General features: G+C 43.6%; 1 protein-coding gene across 6 annotated transcripts in view; it reads right to left on the bottom strand.

The window, feature by feature from the left end:
• utrn (utrophin) overlaps positions 1-24,128 on the bottom strand; it is a 172,271-nt gene that overhangs the window by 92,179 nt on the left and 55,964 nt on the right. For all 6 annotated transcript variants that reach the window (XM_085771343.1, XM_085771341.1, XM_085771344.1 and 3 more), the window contains 8 exons: positions 23,955-24,107; positions 23,732-23,833; positions 23,378-23,498; positions 22,622-22,839; positions 22,397-22,514; positions 21,972-22,177; positions 20,911-21,065; positions 20,583-20,772 (listed from right to left, as the gene is read on the bottom strand). In XM_085771343.1, the coding sequence (XP_085627469.1) occupies positions 20,583-20,772; positions 20,911-21,065; positions 21,972-22,177; positions 22,397-22,514; positions 22,622-22,839; positions 23,378-23,498; positions 23,732-23,833; positions 23,955-24,107 (1,263 nt within the window). The remainder of the gene's footprint in view (positions 1-20,582; positions 20,773-20,910; positions 21,066-21,971; positions 22,178-22,396; positions 22,515-22,621; positions 22,840-23,377; positions 23,499-23,731; positions 23,834-23,954; positions 24,108-24,128) is intronic.

Below are 24,128 nucleotides of genomic sequence, written 5' to 3'. Positions count from 1 at the left end.
CCCTCTTTTTCTTTCTTTCTTTGTTGCTGCAATGACAACTCTGTGCTTTCTTTATCTATATATACTCTGTATGTGTGAATGTGTGGATGTTTTAATTCCAACTTCGAGTTGAGAAAATTCAAAGACCTTTGAGTCAAAACTTTAAAAAAAGAGAAAATACATAACTTAAAAAAGATAAATGAATCATATTTTCTCTACTTCACATTTAATCAAGAAACACAGATATGAATCTTACATCAAAATGTACGAAATTGAATATATAAGAATATTAGTCACTTAATATTCTTAATGTCAGCTTTGCAAAAATCATCTGCCCTGTTTGTTGCTTGGTGATAAGGTGTTTCTAAAAATATCCGATCAGAAAAACAAAGATCAGAGAGTTTTTTCAACGCCCAACAGAGCAGGCAGGAGATCCTACTCCAACTGATGAAATATGAAAACCACCACGTTAGCAAGTCTCCTGCCAAACAGAAATACACAGCTTATAATATTATCATAAAGGCCAGACCATCTTGTGAACCTGCACTGCATTAATCAAACAAACAATCTCACCTCGACTCAAAGCGTCGACATCAAAGAAAATTGTGAGCAACCACAACGCTGAAACGAGAAATAATGGCAGATCAATTCAGATTTTTCTCCTCGCTGAGGCAATTATTACAACAGCAATAAAAGGAGGAGGAGAATATGAAACAATTGGATGAAGAGGCCTTGAGTAAAAGAAGCAGGGCAGCCAAGTTTAGAAAGGGATTAATACTATGATACTATGAGACTCAATATTATGATCTAAAAAAGGAAAATAGGTCTTTTTGTTTGTTGTAGGGAGCAACACTGAGTCACTATGTTACTGGCAAACAGAACTACACACTATACACATACCAGCACTTAAACATGAAAATTAGCATTAAAATAAACATTGTTTTAACGAGATATTTTATTTCATTTCATAACTACTGCCACAGTTTGAGTCTGGGAGATCCAGGCAACACTGGACTGTAGAAACTCAGCTAAATATACATTAGAAACAGCTTTTTCCTCAGGATTGGTTTCCTGTTTGTGCTGGCAGCACCGCTGTGGGCTGTTTCTCTCTCTCCCTACTGATTTCCATAAAATATAAAGCAATGCACACACGAACGGGGGGGAAACATCTGAGATGCTGCAAATCACACTTGTAAGTCAAAATTAATCACAAGATTTCCCAGAGTACACAGTGTATATTGCTGAGACACAGCCATCATGCGTGGAAAATGAACACAAAATCTCATTAATATGCATGTAACGGCTTCTTTGACAAACTACAAGGGCTTGTATTTTTAAAAATAAGGTTAATAATTAAGTATGACAAGATTTACTTTGCTTATCCTCTCAGTACATATCTCGCTAAAATAAAACAAAAAAACATTATAATAAGCCATTTAAAGAACTGACGTCTGGAATATAATTGCTGTTTTAGCGATTCCAGTACATCACGGTCTGAAACAACTTCATCATTATAAAGGAAGCAGCCACTTATAAATGTCATTCAAGCATTAACAAGGCACTCAGTACACTGTGTCCACTGGCAGAGAGAGAGAGGGAGAGAGAGAGAGAGAGAGAGAGAGCGGGATGAAGGAGAAAAACAATGAAAACAGAGTTAGAGACAGTGTGCATGTGACGTCTTAACTGTGCAGCCAATCAGTGTTAGGGTTACAAACAGCGGTGAGCACGTCCGGTCTTGAAGCCATTTATCAATCTTGTCTGCTCTGTGACAAACTGGAGAGGGCGGCACAGCTGCTGTGTGGGCATATATAGATGTGTGTGTGTGTGAGTGTGTCCGATAGTTAATTAAACTAAACTAGTGAACTTAGCAATTAGGTGATGAGTGGCACATTTATGGAAAGGTTGGGGCCCGAAATTGATTTAGCACCTGTTAAAAGGCCCGGGCCTGTCAGTACAAGTGTGTAAATGGAAACAGGTGGGCTCAGACAGAGGAGAGAGAGACTGCAGTCTCACACCACCAATTGTTTAAGTCACTGAGCCAAATCAGCGTATTCACACAACGAACCACTTGTAAAAAATGAGAAAAGCGAGAGAGAGACGAACAATGCAGAAAAATCTGCACCACCTCATATGATTGTTCTGTGCTGGATTGGAGAATAGAAGTAAATAAAACTCACAATAAACTGGGAAAAACAGACTTACATCACAGACATGGCCCAAGGCGTCTTCCATTACAGTGACTATTTGTCCCCTCCAATTCAGTCCCTTTATACATGCATTTTCCAGAAGCAATACAAAGCACATCAGCCCAATATCACTCACACTACTGGGAAAATACAATTCCGGTGTTTGGGAGCCATCCAATCACTTACAACTGTTTCATATGATGAAATGGCATTGTGGCAGCAATAAAACCGGCAATGCCCAAGAGAGTTTTGGCTGGACTTTTCCATTCAGCGTGAATTCACATCCAAGCACTAAGTGCATTACATATCACTCAGCTGTGGGATTTTTTTATGACTCTTTTGTAGTATTGTATTTTTTACAGCAGCAGCACAGAACTGCCTCATCAATTTCCGTCAAAGATGAGCGCTGCTCAGCGTGAATACGCACACAACACGTGAGATCAGCAGGAGGTGTTTCACCAACTTCTGAAAACTACAATCTGCCTTTTTTCTCTCATTAAAAAAAGAAAAATCATAACAGATCATAAGCACAGAAAGGGTGAGCAGGTCAGCAAAGTTTTTAAATCTCAAAGCCAAATACAATCACTATAATGCATGCCCATTTAGTGCAGGCCAGTTTTATCATAATTGAAGCCATTAAAATATCTATACCAGAGATTTCAATGACTGGAAATGAACAATGATCAGCCTCTTGAGGCCAGACTGTAAATGACTATGAATGATGCCTGTCCTCTCTAAAAGTAAGAAAAAACAACATTTACTGCCAGTCGGGCTCTTATTCTTAATTTGACTGATATTTCTCCTAAAAATGGAAACTTTCTTATTATCATCAGACTCCTGAATCATCCAAGTTGGACAGATTTCATGCACTCAGGCCTAATTTGATTAACCTATGTTACTCCTGCTCTGGACCAGTTGAAACTGTAATAGGTGTAAAATTAATGCACTCAAATTTTACATACATTTCCCCAAGGTACACTCCTAGCCAAACCTTATTTAAATAGCGGTTTGAGTTGTCTTACTTCAACTCTCTAACCTCAAAAAAAGTTACCCAAGTGCTGCGTGCAATACAAATCAAGGGCAACTTTTTGTTATGACATGCACACAGCTAGATAACGCTGTGCTGAGGACCATGAGGGCATCAAGCCTGAAAGGACTGGTGAAGCATTAGCATGGTTCATGAAGCAGTGGTGATGCAGCGAGGGACGCAGATTGTGTCAGAACTGTTTTGTGTGGTGTGATTAGCCTTAGTCCCAGTTGTATATTATGAAACTGCAACCTCCATCTCTCTCCCTCTCTCACACACACACACACACACTGGTGCTTCTTAAGCTGTGACCAAACTACCTCAGCGCAGCATCACTATGTGTAGGATGAGATGGCATTTCATGTTCCTTCATTATTCTTCCCCTTTTCATTTCCTCTCGCCTGCCTTCTCGTTGCCGCTTTTTCTCCTCCAATAGGCTGCCGGTGACACTGTCATGGCAACCGGTATCTCAAGTTCTTGCTTGCTAGCTGTGAAATGTAACCCTTACACAACAGAGCCCACCCTTTTGTTAACGCTGTCACTGTTGTCGTTCAAACACAACATGTTAAGTGCGCCCAAGAAAATTACAGAGCTCGGAAGTGAGCTGCTGTTTCGAGAGGAAACTTCTTGCTCAGCGGGGGAATAAAAATCCAGTATAAGATCAATGAGTTGTATTTTTGTTGCAACCTTAGGCAAGAACATGACAGTAAAGGGAAAGCTGAGCCTGTATGTACAGTATAGGCAGTGCAGTGCAGTGGGTGTATATTCCAAGCTTTAAGGATCACGTGTTTGGGTCATGACCTAAGTAAAAAATATCACATATACTGCACGAAAGGCTGAAATTAGTTTCCCTCAGAGGGCGTCACGGTGGCACAAACAATACAACTGCGACCTCTTTGTGTTGCTCTGGGCAGCTGATTACGGCGCCTCTGGGACATCTACATGACTAGGTATTTAAAGGGGACACTTCCAACTGGGAGGAGACCGCGGTCAGACCCGGAACATGTTGGAAGGATTACATAAAGCATCCCATCTGGCCTGGGAACAGCTCAGCATCCCTCTGGAGAAGCTGAGGGACACGGCTGAGGAGAGAGACGCTTGAGGAAAAAACTCCACTTCCTTTGTTTTCCATGGATGACTAAAGTTTTTTTTTTTTTTTAATTTTGAAATGATTAAGAAGCATAAGCCTTTACTGAACCGCTTGAGCACGCACAATAGAAAAGCAAACACAAACACGGTGTATAGGTCTAAACTAGAGCTCATGGTGGATGAAATGGGAATTTAGTCTCTATATTGCGACCGTAAGATTGGAAGGAGGCACTGGTTACGAGTTGCTGACGTGTTGAGCTAAACTTCAGGCCACTGGTGCATCCTCCAGCCAAAGAGAAAAGGAGACAGACAGATAGATAGGAACAAGAATACTGTCCAAATGGATCCACAATGACAACAAAAGGATAGCATTTGGGGCTATTTAGTTCTTATAATTATGTGAAAATATATTTGAATTTAGCAGCGTGGTTGTTATGAGGCTTGAGATAAAAAAAAAAAACCTGACAGGTGCCGTTCAAACTTTAATAACTGTTTATTGTCGCTCTTATCTGAAAATGTCAAATCCACTTAAAAGCAGGCTTTGACTTGTTTATTTATTTAACACACTACCGGCGCTTCCGTAGATGAGTTTGCCGTTGATTATATATTTGCGCTACACAGCTCAAATTGTTGTGATGTTTATGTGTGGGGGTTTTTTTGTCCGTTAGAGATCTTGTAAATATGGTGTTTTGTTTATGATGAAGTGGTGGCTATTCCTTTTTATTGTAAGTCATTTTTTGCACACACACAAAATGTGACAGCCTAACTAATATACAGAGACAAAGGTTAGAGGAGTTAGAGTGCGTAATTCACACAGTCAAGTACAGTCAAGCTTGCATTTGTGAGTAAGTGTGTGTTTTATGACCCACATCCCCTCTGAGAGCTGGGTACTCCATCTTTGCATGAGAAGGGACATCCAGTAGTGAGGCGTAAAGGCCATGCTATGATCTCACACACACACACACACACAGTCAAAGTCAGTAACAGAGTGAAAGGAGACAGTCAGTGATGTCAGAGGGAAGGTCAGCAGGAGGAAGGAGAGAGACAGAGGGACGGAGCCTGCTCGTCGATTGTCCTGTCACTCATTTAGTTGCCGTGGATGGCACTGTCTGGGGGGGCGGGGCCTCAAATGGGCTATAAATAGAGCGAGGCAAGATGGAAAGAGGACAATTATGATACATCAGCCAGTGACAGAGGTAGAGGTGCGCTCCTGTGTGTTTGTGGTGTCCTAAACCCTGGTAGCCACTACGTATGAGGGCTGTGTAAATGTTTAAATAGCTGTTTTGGGGGCTAAGACCTGGCTTTAGGGTTGGAGTTAAGGTTGCACATTTAGTTTAGGGGGCAAGGGATGAAGTGTGCGGATAGCAGGTCCCCCATGAATAGAGTAAAACAATGATGTGTGTGTGTGTGGATGTGCTTGTGTTTGTGTTTGTGTGTTTTTCCCAGAGTGGTTAGAGGTAATTAATGGTCGCTCTCCGTGGAATGGAAAACATCAATCCAAAATTAAATCTTGATGAACTACCACAAATCGACGAACCCGAGGGCAAACGCACAAAACACTCACACACACACACACACACACATACACATACACACGCATCCTGTTAATAGCTCTGTCTTTGTGAGGACAAAAAAACATCATTTCCACACAAATTTGGTTTTTCCTCAATCATAAAGCCTTGTATTAACCCTGCAATTCAGGTTTAACTGAAAACCCAGGAATAGCCCCCACTCAGTCTAAACGAAGAGCAACAAAATCAATCTGAATGGAGCTTGTTTTGATGATTACCATGAGAACGCGGCGACCTCACAGCCACAGAGGAGCACACACAGTCTTTTCATAGGTGAGTGAATACATTTCCTACAAAACGGATCACCAAAATCTTAACCCACTCTTTAGCCGAGGCCAAATTCTTCAAATCCTCACACATAAATCCCCACTTTTACAAGTGAACTGAGAGCATCGTTTGTATTCAGAAAACCTCTGTCTGCGTTATAGTTAAGGAAATGACACACACATACACACATACAGTACTCCTGCGCTCGCACACACACATTTTTTTGGCAGATTCCCCTCTGTTGTCTCAAGCATACAGGGTTTTTCAAGGGCACTTCGCAGTGAAGTCTCAGAGAGATGATCTAATTAGTGTCATTAGCATCATCTAATTGGAGCTTTAAAATTAAAAGATTAGCTCTGGCGCTAACTGTGCTAACCTATTTTAGGATTTTAAAGAGAAAGGGAGGCCGACAAAGAGAAAGAGAGAGAGAGAGAGCATGCTCGCAAGTGCATCGCAAGAAAATGAATTAGGTCCTGGGTATATCATTTTCCTCTTTAACCTCATAAATAAACACACAGAGGCCTGAGAGGCAAAAAGGGGGGAACGCGGTGTGTCGACCCCTCCTCTACCCGTTCAGCCTCCACCACCCCACTTCACTAATTAACAATTGTTTTAATCCTCCTTTAATTCTGCAGACAATTGCACAATTTGTGTGCGTATTTGTGTGTGTACATGTACGTACGTGCGTGTGTGTGTTGCACGCCAAGGGTCCCTCACACCATTCACCAGATTAGTCGAGCTACTCTCCGCCAAGCGTCGCCCACAGCGACCAAAGGTAATTGCTTTTTAATTAAGCCCCCGGTGCTAATCCCAATGATATTTAGCAGGCACAAACTGGCACCCCCCCCCATCACCACCACCACACACACACTTTCACACACACACACACACACACACACACACTGAAGAGAGGACAGAGACTATAAGAAGAAGACATTCCTCAAGACCTCCCTGTATGTACACTGGACAAATGTGTAATAGGCTTTGTTGGTATTTCTCTTTTGTCCTCAGTGGGAGGTAATGCAGGGCGAAAATCAACTCATTTATGTAGTGAAGCAACAAATGAATTTTCACCACATGCCCAATCTGAGAATATCCATTAGACTGAAAATGAACACTCGGATCGATTCTGGACAGAGTGTGTGTGTGTGCGTGTGTGTGTGTGTGATTGTCTCTCCAGCGACCCTTAAATAGGCGCTGCAAACATCAAAGATAGAGGAGACAATCGTACGCCTCTATCGACCACTTCCTCCTCTCCCCTTTCTTCTTCTGTCACTCTCTGGTCACTCTATCTCCCCATCTTTCCCACCCTTTCTCAAGATCTGTTTCCTCCTAAACCATTTCATTTTGCTCATACGTACCACAATGTTGTGTTTTTATCCCTCTATTTTTAAAAAAAACAAACGCTTGGCAGCCATGTTCTTTTCTGCCATATGTTTTTCCTTGCTCTCCTGCCCTTCTCGCTTCGTTTTCAGACTCGTCTCCTCGGGGCTGATGAGAGAAAATGTCCCCTTTCTCAGACATTTGGGTGATAACTATAAAATATGCTGAACCAATGAACACCCACACTGGGAGCAGTGGAGTAAATCTAATTTTATTCCCCTTCACATCTAAGTGCTCTGAACGTTCTTTGATGTCTACGGTCCGATGTGTGGAGGTACCACTCGAGCAGAGTTAAGGCTTACACTGGGGTTGTCTTTCACAAACATTTCCATCGCTCACGCTGATCCCCTGCCATCATCTCTGATCCCTCGCTCAACTTTCTTGAATATATCACATTTGATGGAGCCGTCTTGTGTCTAATCTCTTAACCACGTTGTGTTGAAAAGGACATTTCTGATTTAATGTGTCTTTTTTAGTTTTACAGAAAGCTGCCCAGAGCTGAAAATACATGTCAACAGTGGAGGGAGGCTCCTTTAGGGCAAAGATTTTTAACAAACTCACAGCTCAATGTTTCTGTATAACAAATCTGAGCAGCCATTATACCGTATACATCCGATTCTTCTTCCCCCACACAGTTTTACTTAGTTGTATATCTACCGTGGCATTTGACTCTGGCTCCTCTTGCTGGTTGTTCTCTCCTGCAGATTACAGACTATATATAGCACGATTTATCTTTAATCTGCCTGTGATATAACAGCAGAAACCATTTTCAGTTGCTCTTTGTTTTTGCCGCACCACAGTATTTACCTCGGAGGGCATGCTAAATGCACTATCCTCCCTCCTTCCTTTCACTAGTGCGCACTGCTTTTCCATCATCCCTCTACCTTCTCTCTGAGACCTTTTTTTTCTCTTATTCTTGGTCTTTTCCTTTCCACTTTTCCTCCTTCATTCATTTTTTTTCTCTGCTTTTCTTCATTTAGGCCACTGACGGCCCCAAGTCAGGGATCTGCCCTGAAAGGTAGCGCTTTATTTCAGGAACAGTAAAAGGAAACATTTCCTTGAAGAGGCTGCTAAGCAAGCTGTTTAATAGGCAAAGTGCGTGCACACATACAGTAAGAGATGCATGCGCATATACACACGCATTCACACACACACAAAAGATCCAGGATTGAAACGCAAACACACACACACACACACACACAGCCAACCTTGGGCTGTTAAGGCGAGTCACGTATGAGATGTGAGTGGGTGTAGTTTCGGTGAGGCAAACTGGCCCTCCAAGGATCTGACCCTGCATGATTAAATGTTGCCATGTCAGAGAAAAGCATTTGATCAATGTTTTATCAGCATGTAATGATCTGCTTCATAAGCGTGGCATCAAGGCGGGCTCAAGCATGTAAGCCATCTGTCTAAGACTTGAGGATAGAGAGATGGACAGTTTCAGGAGGACGGGAAGAAAAGAGGGAGAGCATGAATGATTTAAGAGTGGCATGCGAAGAGCAGATGACGGCATAAATAGAAAGAGGAGGATATGAGCCGGAGCATATGCTGCGTGTGGCTTACTGAGGGGTGGTATTAGGGAAATTGGTGCTGAGAGGAGTTATGACAGTCAGGAAAGGAAGGAGACAGGTACAGTGGCAGAGTGAGGGTTCATACTTAAACAGCTAAAGAAAAAAATAAAGTTTGCTTCACTCAATCAAACTTCTTTTTCCTTCTTCTGAGTATGTGGAGTCACCGACGGGGTTGGATATTTGTCTCCACAGAGAGAAACAGACCGACAGCAAAATGAACACAGTTGCTCAGCTGTGAATATGAGATTTGAAAAGTGATAAATCACCGAAAATGTGCACTGCATCTTCCACAAAACAGATGAAGTACACACACACACACACACACACACACACACACAAAAAACCAAAAAAAAACACCTGGGCTCAGTTGCACCACGGAAATGAAACAGCAAACCACTGACACGTAGCAGCAGCAGACGTTATCTTTCAGTGAATGTGCTTCTTCTTCTGAAAGAATTAATTACCCTTGACAGGAGAGGGAAAATGGTCAAAAAAGAAGATAATCACACAAAAAGAAAGGCGGTGTTCAAGTTGATGTGTCAAAAACAGAAAGAAGGAGAGCAACACCGAGAATATAAATAAAATTTACTGAACATTAATTGGATCAGTCCTCTTGTTATTATCCTGGGTTAATGTTATCGATTGTATGTGAGGCTGATTGAGTGAGTGAGGCACACAGTGTTTCTCCGCGTGTGTTTGCGTGCGAGACTTTCACACCGTCATCTCTCCTTCAAATCTCAAACTGATATTTGTCGGCACAACAGAGACACAGACGCTCGCATAGAGAGAGACAGAGAGAGAGAGTGAGGGAAAACACAATATGGGCTGTGAGTCAGCACAGTGCGTTTGTGAGCTCACCATAGATATTGGCAGGGTGGGACACTGGCAGGGTGCAGAGCTCAGGCCTTGTCCCCCGTTGATTGATCGTCAGACCAAGAATAGAAGGAGCAGCGAAAGAAAAATGATTGTGCCCCTCATTTTATTTCCCCCCCACTTAGGTCGCCCCCTGAATGACACCCTGACTTGGTGAAGGGAGGGTGACACGGAGCTGGAAGGTCAGAGAGACTTCAAGCTGGGGGCTGAAATGACCACCTCCTACCGCCGCTCACCGCCCCCCCACTCCCTCCCTTCCTTCTCTCTCTGTGGTAACGCTCCACACACTTGTCTGTCTGTTCCTTCAAACTTTATTTTCACAGCAAGTCCGCTCTGTTAGTGGCTGAGCAGATCACGGCAGGAAGGAAAGCAGAGAGAAGGAGGGATGTGGAGTTAAACGTGTCACTATGCAGCATGTGCCTTTTGTCCACTGAGCCTGCAGGACATCGCAATCTCTATCCTGTCTGGACTCGGTGTGATCCGGCGCAGGAAGTCTTGGCCAGCCATGGATCATGGTGTCAGGTGAGTTTGGGAGTTCTGGCTGAGGCCGCTGTCTGGAAACAAACAAGTCCTCCAGCTAATCTTAAATTTCAGTAGATTTTAGTAAAGTACTGAAGTTTCACAGAGAAGTAATAACAAAGCATTAATGACTCTGTGATGCCTTGTTCATGTTTTCTTTGGCAAGAGGTTTTCTAATTCAAATCCTTGTGTATTTGTTCTCATATGGCTGTTTAAAGAGTTTGTCTGGTTTTGGTGGAAGCAAAACATAAGAATCGAGACATAAAAGGTTTAATTTGTGAATTTCATTGGTTGATTAAAGTTCACACCTGCTCCTTTATGCAAAGCCAAGTTAATCACCTCTTGAGTTAATCCCTAAATACAGGTAACTCGTTCTAGCCTGAAAATCCATCAAAAATTTAAGAGGTGATAAAAAGAAAAAACAGTGTGAAATTTGTTTCTAATCTCGAATCAAAACAAAGCCGTCGACTTGCAGCTGTCGGCTTTTAAACACGGAGGGTGAAATTAAATGCAGCAAGTGATCAACAAGTCAGAAATGTTCAACCCACCGATGATGAGGGACTTTCTGGGGTTATACAAAAACTAAATTCAGACTCTAGTTGCTGCGGTCAAAACACACATAGGTCCTAAAAGGTTTCCGGTTTCTGGGGAAAGTCTCTATTATGGAAATCTATAGACACCACAGTGTTTCCAATGAAAATCCAACTCAAAAGATTAAATAAAATGTCTGAATACGTCAGCCCACACAGTTGTTTATTCCTTGATCAAAGAGATAAAGAGTAATAAATACTACTTGGAAAGCAAGTAATCAAACATTTTAATCATAATATATAACAAATACACAGGACGCTATCTCTCTCTCTCTCTTTTCTGGCCACAAACTGTTGTTTACTCTGACCATGGCATGTTGAGCGCCTGGGTGGCTACAGAGCTTTCCAGCACCATAAAGTCTATCTGATGATAAACCGCGCAGGCATTAACAGGTTTAGTTTGCTGTTAGGGCCCGTCTGAAAGGCACTAATGGAAGAGTGTGCACAAAATCCATCGCTATAGTGCACAAAACAACACAAAAACAACACACGGGGCATTACTCACTCAATAAATGGGCTTACTGGAAATGGCAGAGACAAAGTGGAGCGTAGAATGAGAAAGGAGGAGCGAGGAATTACTCTCCATTTATATTTGCATCTACTAATATGAAATGTAGTTTATTACACGACGTTTTCATTTTAAAGTCCCAGGTAGCGTTGGTCAAATAGAAGGCGGGTTTTCTCTCAGTCCTCATCTCCTCATCTCATAATGGTCAGTTTCTGCAGTAATGGCAATTGAGACCAGGAGAGCAGCTTAACTCTAGGCTGTATCGGTGATTTAAGTGCTATTTCAGATCACGACTGCTGCCAATAGGAAGTCCATCTGGGGGATTTACATGTAATGTTGATTGGGAGCAGCATCCTGTCTTCATTTTCTTTTTACTGCCCTCGCTCTCTCTCTCCGAATACCATCTTGATGAATTTAAGTGATCTGCATTTATGAATCTGTTGCCACATCACTCTGCTGTCCGTGACTCATCACTCAGGCTAGTGTGTGTGTGTGTGTGTGTGAGGGAAAGAGAGAGAGAGAGAGAGAGAGAGAGAGAGGGTGCATTGTGCACTTGTGTGTCTGTGAGCTAAATGAGTGAAAGCATGTGTGAAAGAAAAAATCTGTGATTTGAGTTTGAGCCAGGTTACTGGGGGGAAAGTGTGTGTGGGGGGTCTCGTCCTGCACCTGAGGCTCTAACTGCTAATGCTAACACTTGCTAATAACCCAGTGGACCCCGGTGGAGCTCAAGGACATGGAGGTCAGACAGGATGGGCTCCATGCCCAACGTGCCTGAGTCACCTGTCCCGGGGCAGCGCTGAGCCAGGGGCAGAGGTGGACGGCGTTTTTTCCAGACAAACAGTGGAGAAGACAAGGCATGACTCCACATTGTCACTGCTTAAGGGCTGTTTCTAAAGTGGGCTTTGGCTGAGAACACACACACACTCACACACACAGTGGGAGTCAGTGCTACAGTAATGAGAGTAGGAGGACACTCCTCAGGAGAGGGGTGGGCCCTTCAGCCAATTCTCAGCTAGTGATTACACACAGAGAGACAGAGCAGAGCAAAAGGGAGGAGATGAAATGAGCCCACGGGGCCCCTATGTTTGCTTCGGTACAAACTAACCAGCCGTGCCACTCACAAGTGAGCTTCACCAGTAAACAATTCAAGGAGGATGCTCAGCAGGAAGAGAAACGTGAACTTCTATTTTGTATTTATGGAATAAAACTCTCGTTCTGGTGTGAATGAATGCATTTCTGTTTCAGTATAGGACCATATACATAAACAAACCCCTGGGGGCCGTTGTATAGATGAGAAATTTCTCTAAATGCGTACAACCTCATTAAAGATTATTGTTTTGAATGGCTTTGAAAGTGGAAGAAGAAAACAATTTATGCGGGGAATAATAGATGCAGCTCTCAACAGTTCAAGTTAAATGGCTACCCGCTCGCAAAGACTGCAAAGCTCAGTATTATACATCAACATAATGAGTGCTGTTAAAGGGGCATGCACACACATATGCCCAAAAAGCTACCAGCGGCGCACTATTAACAAGAAAAGACGACTAAAAGGTTATGACTCGATAGATTTAAGAAACTTCCCATCCGTCATCGCGTGGCGAGCTGGCACAGCGGCTCCTCTGCTCCGCGCTGCCACCGTTAGACGTAGTGAGGACCAATATGATCGAGGTCAATATGTTTTAGAAGATAAGCTTGGCTTTGCAGCTTAATTGGACTGCCAAGAATAAAATACAGCCTGCATGTAATGTAAGGCCTTTATGTCAGCGAGCCTGTGACAAGAAGAATTGTTGACTTGGTCGGTCAGATCAGCTCGAAAATTACTGCTGGTGATTTTCTCTTTCAGTTCCACGACAGCATGAATATAATTTGTTCGAAAAATAAAAGATGCTTTACGTAACTGTGCTCGAGCAATTCCCCTCACTCATTGTAATTACAGAAGTTAATTTAGTATTAATCAATGTGAATCTGCTTAAAGTAGGACCAGTAGTTTTATCCAAGTGCTTAATATACTAAGTAAGACAATGGGCAGCTGTATTTGGATCGGCGCATTCCTGAAACAGCAAGAATCGCCAGACCCAAGAGGGTGAGCCCCGGGCAAATCCATCATCGAGAAGTCAGTGTTCCAGTCTGGCGGCCAGTGAGCGCGCCCCTGGGAGGCAGGACAAGCACGGCATTACCGATTCGCCCTCGAGGGAAGGCCAAACGAAGCTGGAATGACTGATGCAACCCAGGGGAGGGTAATCGAGTGTGGAATGAGTGATGTCTCCCACCGGTTAGGGACGCAATCCAGGGAAGGTCTGAGCCCGCGAGGAGGCCGAACCAAGCCAAATGAGCGATTCTGCTCCAGAGTTGAACACGTTTATAATGAAGGAACGAGCGAGGGATGACACTGGACGTGCGCAAGGCTGGAGAAACGAGGGTGGAAAAATGGCTTGTTTTGCACTGAATTGGCAAAACAAGCAGGATCAAACATGGCATATGGAAGATAAATAACTGAGAGCAAGGAGGAAAACTATCAATACCCAAAGCTCTGTTTGCCCTTCTCTCTAGCATTTCATTTTTTTCACAGGTCTTGTCCTTGTGCCTTGTCTCCACTGTTTTTTTTTGTTTTTTTTTGCATTTCTCTCTTTTAGAAACTAGAAATGCCCGTGAAATGCTGTTACAGACTTTACTCACAATCACTCACTCGTAAACACAAAGAAAGACTGATAAACAACCAAATACACACAGTGGGTGGGGGAAAGGGCGGAGCACAAAAGGGAGATGGATTTATGGATTAGTGATGGATTAAGTTGGAGCGCCACATGTTTGTCGGGGCATGATTGAAAACTGGACTGGTGCATTAGTGTCTCTCTCTCACAGCGTCGCACACAGCGCTGTCAAATCTCAACAGCTGGTCCCCTCTGCCCTCTGACTGAGAGCGGGTCAATGCTGGGCAGCGCGAGGGGGAGACAGCAGAGGAGATCGGCCGATCAATAATGATCAACAAGGATACAAAATGACACCAGGTGCACCGCACACACCGGCCGTCGTTTCCTCTAAGGTGAAATCAATGCGGCTGACAAACGGCCGTAACAGGTTAGAGTGATACAACAGTTTGTTTGTTCATTAGACACAGAGAGCACAGCGTGTTCAGCTCTTTGTGCGTGGCAGAAACCTGCTCATCAGCGTGTGTGATTTCAGCTTTTAAATTACTTAACTGTAACAAAGTCGGTTAACGAGTTTGATTAAGATGCTTAATTGTTAATCGCAGGTGTTATAATGCAAACTCATCACTCCTCTGACCACTGAGCAACTCAAGTTTCCTCTAACTGACAATATATCCTCATTCTCACACACATAAACTGCAAAAAGACAGCACAAACACACACACACACACACACATTGCCTTGTTAGTTTGTTTATGCCTGCACCACTATAAAGTCAGAACTCGCTTCAAAACTGACGCTGTGCCGACAAATATATAAAGCACATGCTCAACTCAGGAGCGCACACACACACATACACACACATACACAAGCCACAACAGTTGGAATCATTATTTGTTATGCAGAAAAAGTGCCAAAAGTCTTAGAGTCAGTGAGGTGTGCACACATATACATACATATATAAATATATATTTGAGAACGCCATACTGTGGAGGTGACAGAGTCCCCCAAAACAACATCAGCTGGAACAAAATGTCTTGACAACCAAATGACTCATGAATAAAAAGAGCAAAAATAGAAAAAGAATGGGCAAAGTAAAGACGGACAACTTGCAAAGGAGAGAACAAGAAAGGAACAGAAAAAAAGAAGAGTTGATACACATACCTTGTAAAAACTATGTGCTGATACTTTAAGTACACACAACCCTACCAGCCTTTTAATAGCGGGGGGAAAAAATGAAAACTACATACTAAAGCTTCATTAAAAAAAAGTCACGTAAACATGATAAAAGTTTGGTAAGCTACATAAAATAGTTCAAACATTTCCATCTAATTCAGAAAAAAACAAAAACAAAAACAGAAACTCTTGTCCTCCAGGCTGCTCTCTGTCTTGGAGTCCACGTACCTTGCAGAGTTTCTGGTAGCGCGGCGAGGAGATGGCCATCCTCTGGAGCCTGTGTAGGAAGACCACCACTTTCTGGAGGGAGGTCCGGACCATGGCCATCATCTTAAGAATGCTACAAGTCTGCAGCAGCCTGCTCCTGGTCCGCATGCTAGCACTGCCCTACCCCGCTCATATTGTTCTCCCTCTCCCTCTCCCTCTCCCCTCTCCCTCTCCCCCTCCCCTAGCCAGCCGACCAGACCCCAGCCAAGCTGACGTGATGCGCACACACACACGCACATGCACACACAAAAAGAGAAAAGAAAAAAAAACACACACACACACACACACACTCTCTCGCAAAAGCGTTCTCAGCTCAGCTTCTCAGCATGCCCCCACGTTTCGTCACACACACACAAACACACACAGTACACAGTGAGCGCAGCCTCAGCTTCCTCTCTCTCTCTCTTTACAAACAGACACTCACCATGCACACACACACAAATACACACACACACTTACACACACATATGATGATGCAGGAGAGCAGGACAAGACGAGACACTCACTTTCTCCTCCACGCGGACATTCACACGCGCACCCCGACCGCAGAGCCAGAAGAGAATCAAACAACAAAAATCACTTGTGACGGCACCCTGCAGAGTCAGAGGAGGGTTACGGAGAAAAAGAAAATGAAGAAGATGACGAAGAAGAAGAAGAAAAAGAAGAAAAAGAAAAAGAAGAAGAACGAGGAGGGAAAAAATCAACAGGGAGAAAAGAGTAGAAAGTGCTGGCAAGCTGAGAGGAAAGGAGAGAGGAAGGCACGGGTTGCACTGGACGAGGAGAAACGCTGGTCGTACGCGGCTCACTTTTTACTGCCACTGATCCAGAGAGGGAGGAAGAGATGGGAATGAGTACGAGAAAGAAAGGGAGAGAGACACAGAGGGAGCAAGAGAGAGGGAAAGAGAGAGAGATGCACAGAGAGAGAGAGAGAGAGAGAGAGAGAGAGAGAGAGAGAAAGGGAAGCGGGAGGGAGCGAGAGGGAAAGAGAACAGCAGAGTACGGGATGGAAGAAAAAACACTGTCTCTGCCGTGAAGGGAGAGTGACATTACGCAAAGCAACCAACAGATCAATGAGCGAGAGAGTGAGAGGTGAGAGGCAGAGAGAGAGCAACAGTGAAAGAGAGAGGGAGACAGAACCAAATGAGATGCACACACACACACACACACACACATACACACATACACACAATAGCATTACAGAGGAGGAGGAGGAGTTATTTCAGGCACCCGGGGTTCCTGGAAGTAAAACTTCCGTTTATCTTCTGCACTGACAACGTTAGTGACTGACAGCTGGGACGTCTCCACGGACGGGATGAGATGAGATGAGCAGGAACTTCTCCTGAATCAGAGCATCAGATAATAATAAACCTGCTCCTTCTCACTCAGAAAACTCATTTCTCATCATCATGCCTGTGCCACATGTTCTAGTGAAGAACTTATTTTAATCCCAAATCACTATCTTCCCCTTAACCAAGTGTTTTTTTGTTCCCTAAGCAGTAGTACCAAACCACAGATGTTCCATAAGCTTAACCCATATTGTAACCATGACAACCACAGACCACTATAGATGGCACCATAGGGGCTCCACTTTCAGGTGACACTCACAGATCGTATCGGATCAGATCGCTGTTCCTGTCTGAGCTATCGGAGTGACGGCTGCACAAAGAAAAAACTGTGTTGCATTTGACAACTCCAGAAAACTCCACCGTACAGTATCTTATTTCAAACTAATGGCTCCAACAAAAAAAAACTACAGTATGGTTTAATAATCCAAGAGACAGTGGGACACAGAGGAAAAGCATTAAAAAGGAATCAAGAGTGGAGAAAAAATATTACCAACAACAGCAGCAGCTCCACCTGCTTTCCACCTCTATGTTGTGTATGTGTACAGTATGTGTGTTGTGTCCAATCACTCACTTTCCAGATTTAACGGAGAGGAAATGAGTGAAGCCTTGCCAGAATAATATAGATAAAAGAAACGGAAAGAGGAGAGTAGGAGGAAAAGTGGAGCAGAAGGAGAGGAGGTAGGAGAGCAAGGTCAGGCGTAGATAAAAGGCTTTTAAAGCATCTTTTATCAGCGCGGGAAACGGCTAAATCTTTAAAGAATAACCCTTTTGGAGGCACATGTAGCGCATAGATGACAACCAGAGACAAAGAGGAGGGGATGAATAAGAGGAAGCTAAAGGTTGGAGCGGAGATAGGTGCACAATCAGCAGAGATTATCATAAAAGAGTTGCTTTGCTCCTGCAGAGCCACTGACCAACACAGTCTCTCACATACAGGTGGGTATTTTTGAACCTGTTCACGTTCTCTATGACTCCTTGTGTTGGACTTTTATTTGAAGTGCTGCTGCTGGAAAACGCACTCTTCCTCCCAACCAACCAAAAAGACAAGAGGCATTTATTTGAAGTGAGCATGAAAACCTCTGTATCACCCGAGAGCAGCACGCTTCACGCCGACGGTTCCCCCGTAACTCTGACTCATACATTAAAATATGTATATGTATATACAGTATGTGTACACAACTGGTATATTCAGTGCAGCGCTGTGGGGATGCATTACAGCACTTGGTCCCTGCGTGCAGTGTCAGTTTATACAGATGTAGGGAGACTCCAAGGCAGGAGAGGAGAAACAAATACAAATACATTCCTTCAAACCAACATGCAGCTTACCTACACAGCCGGCTAGAATAATCACCATTTACCGGCAGGCTCGTGAGCACACACACACACACACACACACACACATATATATATATACACACTTGCATCAACTGAAAGAGGGGGATCATGATGAGCTTACTGAAGAGCTCTGTTTAGACAAGGTTTAACTGGCTACAGCGTACATTTCAAGTCATTCCACTGAGTATCGACTGCTTCACAAGCGGGAATTACAAGCGGGACTGAGTGTTGTGTTGGCTCAGTGTTAATGGCACTGACAGTACCGGGTCTCAGCTAAAAGGTTGTAGGAGGGATGTATGCTTCTGCTGCCCCCGATGCTACGGTCAACACACACTCACACAACACACGAGTCAGTGTGAAGCCCACGGCCAAACACGCACACCACAAGGAGGCAGGCTTGATAAAAGCAGCTCTTCATGCTGTTGGCACCTTTGCACTTTTCTGGAGGATGCCGTTATTGCTTATAGCCTCCACTGTGTGTGTGTGTGTGTGTGTGTGTGTGCAATATATCAGCTCCACTATAAGCAACACACCATATTCTACAAGGTGAAAATGTCAACTCCCTGCACATGTGCATAGGATATGATGGATGAATAATTAATAATAAAGATGCATTAAAAAATGTCTTTGTTTGATTAACCCACTTTCTACACGGCATCATCCATCAGGCTCAGCCTCGTACGAGACTCAACTAATTCACATTCAGTGGTACGATGGCGTTCCAGTGTTTTTTTGATATATTAGCCTTTTGACTGATACTTAAATTAAATTCCAACTCTGTTACTTTCACCACATTTACTGCATACGGGGGCCTTTGAGATGACTTTGACAGACTTTTTGGGAATAAAGTCCAACAGCATACAATATATTACGCCCTTTAAAATTCTGAAAGGGCTTTTAATGATGGATTATATTTGATATAATAAATGCAGAATGAGATAATAATATCAATTTCTTCCCAATTATCAAAGTTATATTAGACAGAAATCCATCCAGGCTTCACAAAATGAGCTGCAAAAGTCTCTAATCCTCACCTTCACACCAAGTTAATGAATTCGCTGAAATCTTTGTGGCCATTCAAGCAGTGATTCACTGTCATTTTTATGCCTCCATCCTTTCATCCTTCCCACTCTCATGAATGAGGCCTCAGGAACACCTTGAAAGATGTTCTTTGAATGTGACACAAACAACTTGGACTCAACAGTGAAGAATCTAGCGGTCAGAGGTCAATGGTCACTGAACTCAGCCACAGCTCAATAATCCATATACTAGTTATGACACAGTTTAACAAATGTGTGACAGCCTTTATCATGAAGGTGAAAGGTCAACTTCACCTCATATCACGTTAAAACCTTCCTTTAAATTCCTTCAGAGTCTCCACGTCACATATTACATGAGGCTGAACAGACGTATGAATGTAAACTGTTAGGTGGCAATTCTACTTCTCTATAACCTTGGCCTGTTTTTTGAATAAGTGGAGTCTGTGAATGGGAGTGAAAGCACTGATTAATTCAAGACAATGAAACATCAATGTTATTACTGAAGTGGAGCTTTCAGCCCTGAAGAATGTATGACACTGCAGCATTTTGTAAAGGACAAGGAGTTCATCCAAAGAGTGACAGGAAGCTTGGATATATATATACGAATATTCACCAAATCACTGCTCCGCTCGATTAAAAAAAGGTTTGGCAGGTTTTGCAAATGAAACCCCTCTGTGTACAAGCCCAAAAAGACTGACAGGGTCAGTTTTTTATAATAGAAAGACTTTTCAACTCAAATAAGATGTTGAAAAAAGGAAGATTAGTGTCCGTTTCATCTGCTGAAAAGGTGAGGTGTTGGAGTAATTTTGGGATTAAAATGTTACATAAAGTACAAGATGATATGTGTCAACACATCCCTGAGGGAAGGTCTGGGTAAATGACAAGCTAGTGAGACGAAGAGCAACACACTAAAACTAGAGCGTGCGCACACACACACACACACACACACACTTGCTTGTACTGAATTCCTAAGCAGCATAGGACAAGACGATCAATGAGCTGCACTTGATGCATACAAGCACTCACACGCCCTCTGGATGCCCTCTCATTCACACACCTTTAACCAGCAGCGTACAAATGGATGCACCCACACACACCCCAGTGAGTGCTCAGCTCTGCTGGTGAAGGATGCATTAATGAGGGATGACACTACGATAATAGGCTAGCACCTGTGCACGGATTCATAGTTTCTATTTGCAGCCCCTACCTCCAGTTGTTGCCTCAGCTCCTTGGCGTGGGCGGAGTCCTGCGACAGGTCTTCCCTCTGGGAGGCGTCGGCCAGGACGTTGACCGTAGTCTCCGCCTCCTGGAGCCATTTGAGGAAGGACTCCAGCTCCCTGAGAGACATCTGCAGACCCTTCAGCTCGCTGTCCAGTTGGCCGTAACGGTCACTTGCTCTGCAAATCAATATTAATGAGTCAAATAGGTGACACGTGATTTATAGATGCGCAACTACTGTACTGTAGCAGCCGCGACGTGATTAAACACTGCTGCAACTCCAGCTTCTCATCCAAGCAGAGAGGCGTCGTGCTCACCTATTGTTGATGCTGTTCCAGGCGGCATTGTGTTTCTCTGTGACCTCTTTGATTCTCCTGGTGTCGTCAGTGGAGTACTCCCGCAGAAGGTGACCGGACAGCTCGTTGAAGGCTGCGACTGTACCTTGGCCTCGGCCCAGGTCTTGGAGGAAGACCTGTAAAGCAATCAGGCCGGTGACACTGAATGGGGGCGTCATGACAGTGAAAATGTGACAGAGCAACATCATTGGGTCACTGTGGACAGGCCCTGTTGGCATTACTGCAGTTGTTTGTTGGCTTGGTATCATCTCGCAAGAATATTAATGACATATTCTCTACACTTAGTAAAATAAATTCAAACTTCAGGCATTAATAACAAAAACAAAAAAAAATGTTGTTATTCTGCTGCCCAGCCCTCTGACATTGTTTGTCTAACCTCTACTTAATCAAGCAAGGTTACATAAGACTCAGCTGTTATTCAAGCCAAATTATTTTTATAATTTAGCATTAGCAAATAAATCACCCATATATGAACCCGAGGCTCATATTCTGCCAACAAAAAAGGTACACTTCACATTTTTAAATGGACAATTACTCATGATTACAAGACCACACAAACCAGGGGTAAATAGCTGTATATCTAAGGGGCTGGATTCTGTTAAACTCAGTTGCCCTCTAGTGTTTGGTTGCCGAAGTGCTCCAGACACACTCATGAGGCAGTCTGCGTTTCCAGATTCTCTCGGCCAAGTCATCATCTCGAATTAAAATGATGGATGACGTGGATGTACGACTGTTATTAAGGTTCAAAGTGAAACTACAGAGAGGTGATTAATTCATTCCCACCTTGTACACACTTATGAGTCTGCATAAAGGATCTCTAATGCTTTATGAAGTAAAGTTTGATTTAGTCTAAGATTTTTTTTCTCTCTATTAGGAAAGTGACTAGCACATTCCCTTGAGTAAATTTGGAGTCTGCCGTTATGACAAAGATACAGAATCACAGTAAATGACCTGAGGAAGGACAGGCAATAGACACCCAGAGGACATGGAGAGAAACTTTAGCAGTGAAACTTTTTCCTAACCTTGTTGTCAGCAAGCTGTTTAGTCAGGGGATCTCTGGACTGCTGAAGAAGGTTGTGGAAACGTCCTTCGTTGTGCCCAATAAGGGCCTTCACCTCCTTCCTCTGCTCCTCCCACTGATTGCTGTGGCCAGTCATCTTATCCAGCTGCTGGAGCCGTGCCTCAACACCATGCTGAGTGCTGTCCCACTGGCTCCGTACCTTCTCCACTAGAGACGGAGACAGATGGGCAAAACGAAAGTGACACTTTTAAACTGATTTGGAGGTAGGAGGGAAAAAAATCCAGTTTCAAGCAAAACTGAATTACTGATAAAAAAAAAACACCAATCCTGAGTAGTATCTCGAAAAAAAAAAAAATCTTGTTGTTGTCTTCAGAGCTTTTAATCCTACTAATTCTTTCAAGTGTGATGCCTCCGCTCTGTACTTACATTTCTCAGTGATGGATGTGCGGACGTCCAGATTAGACGTTTTGTTTTTGATGTTCTGTGCCAGGGTGAAAATGTCTTCAAGTTGTGGGTGACGCTGCTCCAAGTCACTCTTAGTCACCTAGTAAACGCAAAGACACACGCGCTCACAGTTTGTACAGTGGCGGCTAAAACAAAAAACATCCTCTTCCATTGGAAAAAAAAACTCCTCCTCTCCTCCCTCCTCACCTGCAGGCGTCCCATGGTGGTCCTGATCTCGTCTGTGTCCCCCACGGTGACAATATTAGACTTGAGCATCTGCGTAATGAGGAGGAGCCAGTCTGCCAGTTCGGTGGCCGTCTCGTTGAGGTCGTTGGGCGCCACGGTGTCTGGTGTGTGCGGGGTTTGGTGGTGGGGGTCCTCGCTCACCAGGCTGGCCATCTGCACGGCTGAGGGGACCGCAGACACTGCGAGGGAAGGGGCGGTAAAAGAGGGAACTCAAGGCAAGTAATGTTGACATATAGAGCTTCTTTAAAAGGAAATGATGCAATGAGCATTTAAGATGTTAGAGTGAGAGAGGAGGTGCTGCCAAATGGCTCTCAGAGGATTGTGGCATCACACTAAATCATGATGAATGAGGCATCATGGTTTGTTCTCGTGGTGCACAACCAGGACTTTGTTGCTCACCTCTTATTCATTATTTCATCATGCAGTTTTGTGATTTAGATTAAGATAAGGCAATAAAGAATTTCAAATTTGCCACTTGAGTACTTGAGTATTATTACCTCTCATAAAAGTGTTTGTTTATAAATCAGTCATATCCTGTTAATGATCCAGAAGACTCAAAATTGTAATTTTGCCTGTGTTATTAAAGGCTTATTGCTTCATTGGGACTGTGACTCATTCCATTCACATACCCTTGATGTATTATTAAGATAGAGGGACTGTTATATATATATTTATTATTACTCTCATTTCTATCAGCGCATTTCTCCAAATATTTACCAAGCTGCTGGTGCTGGACAACATGTTGCTGCTGCATCCACGGAGACACGGCCGGCTGAAGAGATTCCCTAAGTCGGCCGTCCAGGGCTTTCCAGTCAGCTGCCAGCTGCTCCACCTTACTCTACACACATGAAGGCACATACGTATGATGAATGTCTGAGTACAAGATATTAGCAGCAGGAAGCAAGAGTCTATCCAGATTTGAATAAAGCAGCCAATTAATCCTTAATAAATTATAGGAAACTGGGTTACCCAAAGTGGGGTAGTGGCATTTCAACAGTGCAATATGGTATAATTAAATGCTACAATTAGAACTGGTTCTCTATTAAATTATATTACTATGGAAACTGGGACCTTTTCCTGAGGCAACAGCTGCTGCCGTCTCTGCAGCTCTATAGAATGAGCCAACAGCTCCTCCAGGTCCTTTTTTCTGTCTTTCATGGAAGCCTCCAGCGCCTGTGATGAGTTAGAGCTCATTTTAGACAATATTTGCGTGTACTGTACGGAGACTGAACTTGCTGTGAGGTTAGGGGTGTTAGTTGTTGTAGTTGATGCATTGGGAGCACAGAAGATCTACCTGTGCTTGTACAGGATTCAGGCCTCTGGTCATGATTGTCTGGTGTGTAACTACGACCCAGTCAGTGAGTCTGTCCATCCTGTCCTGGAACTGTGCGTGACTTTGCAGGTTGGCCTCCACCTCCCCCACCTTGTCCAACAGCTCATGGGTCACCTGGGAGGTAAACGTGGGGTA

The sequence above is a fragment of the Trachurus japonicus genome, chromosome 24 (assembly GCF_045865225.1).
Source record: "Trachurus japonicus isolate A0001 chromosome 24, Traja_1.0".
NCBI lineage: Eukaryota > Metazoa > Chordata > Actinopteri > Carangiformes > Carangidae > Trachurus > Trachurus japonicus.
Note: the sequence above shows the minus strand (reverse complement) of the source record. Positions and strands in the feature narration are given on the sequence as shown.